General features: G+C 40.4%; 1 protein-coding gene across 2 annotated transcripts; it reads left to right on the top strand.

Moving 5' to 3' along the window:
* Positions 1-2,397: 2,397 nt before the first annotated feature.
* Positions 2,398-8,559, top strand: LOC104611451 (cellulose synthase-like protein D3). 2 transcript variants are annotated; one of them, XM_010278502.3, is made up of 4 exons: positions 2,398-2,902; positions 3,342-4,271; positions 5,557-6,364; positions 6,560-8,559. In XM_010278502.3, the coding sequence occupies exons 2-4, from the start codon at positions 3,382-3,384 to the stop codon at positions 8,315-8,317; spliced, it is 3,456 nt and encodes a 1,151-aa protein (XP_010276804.1). In that variant the 5' UTR covers positions 2,398-2,902; positions 3,342-3,381; the 3' UTR covers positions 8,318-8,559. The 2 variants fall into 2 exon arrangements, with proteins under 2 accessions (XP_010276804.1, XP_088757692.1); XM_088901566.1 differs by having other exon boundaries at positions 2,431-2,902; positions 3,345-4,271.
* Positions 8,560-8,939: the final 380 nt, after the last annotated feature.

The raw sequence follows: 8,939 nt of genomic DNA, 5'->3' as shown, positions 1-8,939 counted from the left end.
CAGTTAACCTCTAAGACCAATTGGGATTTCTTGCCCACAACTATCTACCTACATTTTATTCGTCATGAATTACAGTCACACATCTCTATTATGAATTGTGAGATTTATAGTTTCAATCCATCCGGTTTCAGATGAAAGTGCATCTCATACCAAGTCTTAAACCTTGCATGTCCACCCCAATTCTAAGATGGGACTCTCACAATGTAATCTTGAGGGTGTAATCATGAGAGTAATAATAATGCATACATCCCAAACGCAAGGAGATGTTTTCAATGCATAACTGCAAGTGTTGTGAGGATGGTGTATACACAATGATGTAACCAATGTTTAGAGAACCAGATTGAACATAAAACTGGAAAGGAGAGAAGCACATGGATCATAGATTCAGTTGTGGTCAAACTGGATGTCAAACTGTGATGGCATGGTACAAACATACATGTACCATGACACACATAAATACTATAAATAATATAGTATACAGATAATGTTATACTTGAGTATGGTGGATAGATGATCAGTTTCTTACATTAAAGTAATTGACCAGGTATCAAACCTTCTAACTCACATTTTCTTTGAAATGCATATACATTAATCCAAAACGTGTATTAAAAATTCATAATTGACCACAAATAATGAAATGGATTAATGGGAAAGATAATTTTTCTGATTAAAACCAGCTAATCAGCCGGTTTTGGATAGTTTTCTACCTATTCTGATTTCTAGGGTATGAGTTTCCTAAATCATACCCTAGGGTATGGGTGCAAGTAGTAGATCCCAATTGTCACAACTAAATCCAATACATTGGCCGGGTTTCATGACCTGTAAATGTTAAATGTTTTATATTTAATATACTCCTCAACTCGTCGATTGTTGATCATCCAATAACTGTGGTGTTCATTGGTGTCATTCAGAAAATGGCACAAGATCGATCAAACCTGTAAAATTATAAGTTTTCATGGTATGGTCAAAGAATCTTATGTATGCCCATTAATAAGGCACGAGATCAAACCTACATAACTGCAACCTAACCTATTCATTGTATGGCTAGGGCTGCAACTTGGCCAAGCCATTCCACCACATTGCTAGTGGGCCCTCACATGCAAGTAGGGATTTGATTCAAATCCCACTCTCACCCACCCTTGATTCCCATGTAATGTGTAATGTATATAAAAAATGGTACATTATTTTTACGTCCCATTTGTTTTATGGAATTTTAGATGGAGAAAAGTTGGTCAATGAAAAGATACTTATGTTTGTTTTTGGGATCCATTTGGAGTTTATAGGAATTCATTTTTTGTAGATAAGTGCTATCCATTTTTTAGATGAATAAATAACTTTTTCATCGGTATATAAAAATTACAATATATGGATTGAACAAAATTGCTCATTTTAATAATAGTTTTCTATAGCTAAAATAGATAAATGCACTTTCCCTTCTCAACAACTTTCTATAAAATGGATAGGGCTTTAGTCTCAGCAATACAGGGTTGAGTGGGTTAAACAATCACTCTAAAAATAAATCAAGAGCGATGTAAAAATTTACACTGATTTAATTTTATTAACTTTTGAAAAAAATATAAATAAAAATTGATATAAAACTCCACTCCAGTTTAGAATTATTAACGTTTGGATGAAATTGACGTGAAACCAAGGCATGTATAAGCAGTATAAAGTAAAGATATTCAATGCGGACCCAAAATAATTACTACAGGCTGTGAATAAACAGTATATGCACTGATGCACGGCGGACGAGTTTATTGTATCTATAATGAATGTTGGTTTATATATAGTTAATAGCGACTATTTTGAACTCTTACTAGTTACTAGCATTTATCTGTAATGAAATCATCATACGGTGATATTTCATATTTGTTGATGGATCATATTCGCAGTTTATAAGGCATAAAAAGGCTACCAACGGTCCAAAAAATTTTAAATACTGAAAAGCCGCAAAAAGTGATCATTTATCAACGGTGATATTTGTTCATAGACCATATTCAGAGTCTATGAGACCGAAAAGGGAACCAACAACAACGGTCGAGAAAATTGAACCGTTGAATCAGGTAAAGAGCCCCAACCGGCCAACCCTCAAAAGTCAAAATCCCCTGACCGTTTTGTGAAACTTTTACGAAAAGAGGGCAGGGGTATTCTCGGGATCCAAAATTGAACGTTCAAGGAACCAAACCAATCCAAACGGATACAGAAAGACGACAGCACACTCAGTCGCATACGCATACGCATACGCTGCGACGGTGCGACCACACCGCCTTGGAAAACGATAGCCGGATAGCGTTTTGGCTTTGATTTAAATTCAAAAACAATCGAGTGTAATGCCACGTGGCAAACGGCTCCTCCCGTTACCCTACCCCTATTTACAACCCGAAATTCTGGCTTTTCTCACTCTTTCGACTCGAGTCCATCGTTCGTAAGGAAAAAAAACTAAAAACGGAAACGAAAAGAAGCAAGCTCTGCTTCATCTTGTCCGAAAATTCTGCAGCTCGAAAGAAAAACCCTAAAGTGCACTTGAAGCTCTGGAGCTTTTTCTCTGTAAGGGTTAGGGTTTTCTGCCGGAGAGCGGCGGTTTTTGAGAGTTTCTGCTTGAAGGTTCAGATTGAGAGAGTTGGTAATAGCAAGTTTCTGTTTTGAATGACTAAAGAGGGTTTAGGAAGAGGTTTTGAAAATGGCGTGCTAAGGTTGGACTGGAGGGTCTCATTGTGTGTGTCTTTCCATGAACGCATCAGACTGCTGGGGAACATCTCATAATCTATTTTGAAAGTTTCAGACGTACAACGGCCTTATCAGAAACTTTAAAGGATCAGAACCGATCTTCCATTTAGAACCCTAGTCTTTAGCGATGTCTGGTCGGATGTGATCTTTACTGGCTTTCCGATAGAGATTTCAGGTAAATCAGCTGACTGAAATGATTTTCCTCTTAACTGAATTATCTACTTGCTTTTTTAATGTAATTTTTAAGCCCTTGTTCTTGCATGTTTTGTCGGAACTCTCATAGTAGATTCACTTGAATCTAATGATTTTGAACTACCATTTTCTGTGGTTTTTGTTAGATTTCCGGTTCTTTTGGCTCAATGCGAGCTTTACCTTGTGTCTTGATTCGAGCAGATATTGCTTTTGCTTTTCATTTGAAGAAAACATTTTTAGATATTTAGACTCAAAAATGCTCATCGCAAAGATTCAAAAGCGGTTTTTTTATAGGATGATTATGATTGATAAGGCGAGATCTTGGCTTCTGTAGAGGATTTCTAAACTAAAATTGAGCCTTTTTCTCTGGTTTATTCAATGAAAGGGTTGCTTACAGAGTTTGCATTGTTGTTTCTTTTCAGAAGTTTCAAGATCTGGTAGACAAGTCTCAGCAATTTCGATATGGCGTCGAAATCATTCAAGGCAAGCAGATCAAATCTATCGGTATCATCTGACGTTCCTGACTCACAGCAAAGCAAGCCTCCACTTCCTCCGAGTGTGACCTTTAGCAGGAGGACTTCTTCAGGTCGCTATGTAAGCTACTCAAGGGATGATCTCGACAATGAACTTGGCAATGGTGAATATATGAACTACACGGTGCACATGCCACCGACGCCCGATAACCAGCCCATGGAGGTCTCCATGGATCCATCTATCTCACAGAAGGTTGAAGAGCAATATGTGTCAAATTCTCTCTTCACTGGTGGATTCAATAGCGTAACTCGCGCTCATCTCATGGACAAAGTGATAGATTCTGAAGCAAGCCATCCACAGATGGCAGGTGCCAAGGGTTCTTCCTGTGCGATACCTGGATGTGATGGAAAAGTAATGAGTGATGAGCGTGGGGTAGACATCCTTCCTTGTGAGTGTGATTTCAAAATCTGTAGAGATTGCTATTTAGATGCTGTTAAGACAGGTGACGGAATTTGCCCAGGTTGTAAGGATCCCTACAAGGAAACCAATCAGGAGGACATGGCCCTGGATAATGGGCGTCCACTTCCACAGCTGCCACCACCAGCTGGGATGTCAAGGATGGAGAGGAGGTTGTCTTTGATGAAATCAACGAAGTCAATGTTGATGAGGAGCCAGACAGGGGACTTTGATCACAATAGGTGGCTGTTTGAAACCAAGGGAACCTATGGATATGGGAATGCTATCTGGCCACAGGATGGTGGAGGTTTTGAAAATGGGAAAGATAATGACATTACTCAGCCTTCGGAACTGGTTAACAAACCATGGAAGCCTCTTACTCGTAAAGTGAAAATTCCTACTGCCATTATTAGTCCATATAGGTATAATAACTTTTCCAGATAATTGACTATTATTGCTTTTTTTTTTTTTTACTTCCTCTATTACTGATTCTCTTTTCATTAATTTTCCTGTCTTTTAAATGGTGATTTACATGAGAGAGAGAGAGAATCTTTAGATGTGCAAAGGAGAAAATCTTTAGATGTGTCATCATGGGCATCCAAGGAAAACAGAGTTTTATTGATGCCACTTTATCCTTTGGTTAAAAAAAAATTCTTGCTTGCCTGTTGGAAAGTGCTTTATTTTGGATTTAAATACTTCCTGTTGTTTGGTTTGTAGATTAGTCCTGCTTGCACTGTCCAGATTCACCAAACCTACTTATGAACTATAATAATTGTTTCACCCTGATTTAATTCTTAATTTGGTATGAATAAATTGACAAACTGGGGTGAATCAGGCATTATAACCTAGAATATGATTAGTGAAATTGACTAATAATACCAAGTTCATGATGATAAATTGGCATAAATAAATCAATGTCATTGTTTGAATAAATCAACGCTGAAATGAATCTTTGTACTTACATTTCTTTTCTGGTAATCAATCTTGTACTCGCATTCACAAGTCCTGAGTCAGAGTGAAACAAATTAGAACTATGGGAAATTAGAGCTTTTATTTTTGTCAGATGGTCTATGCAATCTGGATCCTAGCAAATTCCTCAGTGTTACACATGGATAAAAGCAATGATAGAAATATTTTGAGTTTCAAATATGCACCAATTATCTCGCATATGAATGAAAACATGGTTCAGAATTTGGATTTTTGGGTTTAGCATGTTTTGCGACCAGATTGGTGACCACCTTGGACACCTGTTTTTGTTAGTTCCTATAATATTTTTGAAAAGATTTTTTCTTTTGTTGGCCCAAAGATTGTATTAGATATGATTGTTTTTGTTTGGTTTGATGTGCATATGTTGATCCTGATGTTATTTGGTTGACACCATAGGACAAGTACGGTATCTGGATGCTGCATTGTATTGATTACAATCTTTATGGCCATGTTTCTTCAGGGAACTAATTAATCCATAAATAAAAACGATCATTTAGCCTGATAAGTTTCTAATCATTCATGCCCACTTAGACCAAAATACACAGTTTGGATTGGCTCCCCATTGAGCACACCCCACAGTACATCCCAACCATGCATTGGGGTGTGCTCTGGAGTGCGTGCTCTGTAGGGAACCCCATCTACTCTCAAATACAAACATGGAAGTGTAGTTTTCTATTAGTCTTGTTTATCATGCTGATACATTTTTCACTGATTTCTCAGGCTCCTAATCTTTATTAGGATGGCTGCCCTTGGCCTATTTCTGGCATGGAGGGTTAGCCACCCAAACAATGATGCAATGTGGCTATGGGGCATGTCTGTGGTCTGTGAGATTTGGTTTGCCTTTTCCTGGCTGCTTGATCAGCTCCCCAAGTTTTGCCCTGTCAATCGTTCTACCGACCTTGCAGTACTGAGAGAAAAGTTTGAAATGCCTAGCCCTAACAACCCTACTGGAAAATCTGATCTTCCAGGAATAGATGTCTTTGTCTCTACTGCTGATCCAGAGAAAGAACCACCTCTTGTCACTGCAAATACCATTCTTTCTATCCTTGCCGCAGATTACCCTGTTGAAAAGCTAGCTTGCTATGTGTCCGATGATGGAGGTGCCCTTCTAACATTTGAGGCCATGGCTGAAGCTGCAAGTTTTGCCAACTTGTGGGTTCCATTCTGCCGGAAACATGCTATTGAACCCAGGAACCCAGAGACTTATTTCAATCTGAAGAGAGATCCTTACAAGAACAAGGTACGCCCAGATTTTGTGAAGGATTACAGACGGGTAAAGCGTGAGTATGATGAGTTCAAGGTCCGAATCAATGCCCTGCCAGATTCTATCAGGCGCCGTTCTGATGCTTATAATGCTCGAGAGGAGATCAAGGCCATGAAGATCCAGAGACAGAATGCAGGTGATGAACCTGTAGAAAGTGTAAAGGTTCCAAAAGCTACTTGGATGGCTGATGGAACACACTGGCCTGGCACTTGGTTGCTTCATGCATCTGAGCACTCCAGGGGTGATCATGCTGGAATCATACAGGTAATCATTTTTAACAAGACTATCTTTATGATTCTGCTTAGAGAAGCACGATTGATCAGATAGCCAGGGTTTTCTGAATATAATTATTTGGACTTGGTTTGACCTTGTTCCTTTTCTTTTCTTCTTTTGTGGAGAAAAAATGGGGTATAAGTTGAATGGAAAACGTTGACCTACTTATTTGGACTACAACTGCAGGTGATGTTGAAGCCTCCCAGTGATGAACCACTACATGGCACTGCTGCTGATGATACTAAGGTCGTTGACTTTACTGATGTTGATATCCGTCTACCCTTGTTGGTCTATGTTTCCCGTGAGAAACGTCCTGGTTATGATCACAACAAGAAGGCTGGGGCCATGAATGCCCTTGTTCGAGCCTCTGCCATAATGTCTAATGGCCCCTTTATTCTCAATCTTGACTGTGATCACTACATATACAACTCCCAGGCAATGAGGGAAGGCATGTGCTTCATGATGGACCGTGGCGGTGACCGCATCTGTTATGTGCAGTTTCCCCAGAGATTTGAGGGCATTGACCCTTCAGACCGCTATGCCAACCACAACACAGTCTTCTTTGATGTCAATATGCGAGCCCTTGATGGCCTTCAAGGTCCTGTCTATGTTGGAACTGGATGCCTTTTTCGCAGAATAGCACTCTATGGTTTTGATCCCCCACGAGTGAAAGAACACCACCAACCTGGCTGCTGCAGTTGCTGTTTTACCCGTAGCAAGCGGTCAGTTTCCTATGCGTCTGAAGAACACTGGGCCCTTCGGATGGGAGGGTCTGAGGATGAAGACATGAACCTTGCCTTGTTCCCTAAGAAGTTTGGCAACTCGACTTTACTTGTCGATTCAATCCCTGTTGCAGAGTTCCAGGGTCGCCCACTTGCTGATCATCCAGCAGTGAAGAATGGACGTCCAGCTGGTGCTCTCACTATTCCTCGTGACCTGCTCGATGCATCAACAGTGGCAGAGGCTATCAGTGTAATTTCCTGCTGGTATGAGGATAAAACTGAGTGGGGCCAGCGTGTTGGGTGGATTTATGGGTCTGTTACAGAAGATGTGGTAACAGGGTATAGGATGCACAACAGAGGATGGAGATCCGTTTACTGTGTAACCAAGCGTGATGCCTTCCGTGGGACTGCTCCTATAAATCTTACTGACAGACTCCATCAGGTGCTTCGATGGGCCACTGGCTCTGTTGAGATATTTTTCTCTCGCAACAATGCCCTCTTAGCCAGCCCAAGGATGAAGTTTTTGCAGAGGATTGCATACCTTAACGTTGGAATTTATCCCTTTACCTCCATCTTCCTCATTGTGTACTGCTTCCTTCCAGCACTATCCCTCTTCTCTGGCCAGTTCATTGTCCAGACTCTTAATGTTACCTTCCTTGTCTATCTCCTGACCATCACTGTGACCCTCTGCATGCTCGCCATTCTTGAAATCAGGTGGTCAGGCATTGAGCTGGAAGAGTGGTGGCGGAATGAGCAGTTCTGGTTGATTGGAGGCACTAGTGCCCACCTTGCTGCGGTTCTTCAGGGGCTACTGAAAGTAGTTGCTGGGATAGAGATCTCCTTCACCTTAACATCAAAGTCAGCTGGGGATGATGTGGATGATGAATTTGCGGACTTGTACATTGTCAAATGGACATCCCTGATGATACCGCCTATCACAATCATGATAATCAATCTGATTGCAATTGCAGTTGGAGTGAGCCGAACCATATACAGTGTTATACCACAGTGGAGTCGTCTTATTGGTGGAGTATTCTTCAGTTTCTGGGTCCTAGCACATCTCTACCCATTTGCTAAAGGATTGATGGGAAGAAGAGGGCGGACACCCACAATTGTCTTTGTCTGGTCAGGCCTCATTGCAATCACCATCTCCCTCCTCTGGGTGGCAATCAATCCTCCGTCCGGTAGTTATGAGATTGGAGGGTCGTTCCAATTCCCATGATGGATTATTATTTTTCAAGGTAAAATCCTGTTTTTAATATTTCATTAAATTCTTTTCCCTGGATGTAATGCCTCCTGCGCGCCTTCACATGTGCTCTTTTCGGTGTATCGTTTTCAGCGGCGGTAGAAAAGGGAGCACAGATTTTGTTGTTGGCTTTTTTCCCCTTTCTCTCTCACATGTATCCAAACTCTTCTTTTTGGTGCAAATTGAGTGGGAATTTCAATTATACATAGTGTTATTTACATGCATTTTGTTTATAATTCTTGATAACCGGAAGGTTAACTGAAGCCGACTGATTGGCCTTTTTTTGGGCACTGAAGTGGTCAAATTCTATAGAAACTAGTTCGTGGAGTTATAACATTAGTAATACCACAATTTTGCAGCTCGTCATCGTTTCGTGGAGTATAACATTAGTAATACCACAATTTTGCAGCTCGTCATCGTTATGGCATCTGATGCCTCTTATTCTCAATTTCAAAATAGATTTTGTCGCTAGAGAGATCAAATTTGAATTACTCGGTTATTTGTAATTCAATTCTCTTGATTGATGGAGAGGAATGTGTGTGGAAAGTTGATGATAATTGAGATAGACCGGAGCCACTTCACCGCTCATGTTTGGCTG

Source organism: Nelumbo nucifera, chromosome 3 (assembly GCF_055504915.1).
Source record: "Nelumbo nucifera cultivar China Antique chromosome 3, China Antique-T2T, whole genome shotgun sequence".
Classification (NCBI taxonomy): Eukaryota; Viridiplantae; Streptophyta; class Magnoliopsida; order Proteales; family Nelumbonaceae; genus Nelumbo; species Nelumbo nucifera.
This window is presented reverse-complemented; position numbering and strand designations above follow the sequence as displayed.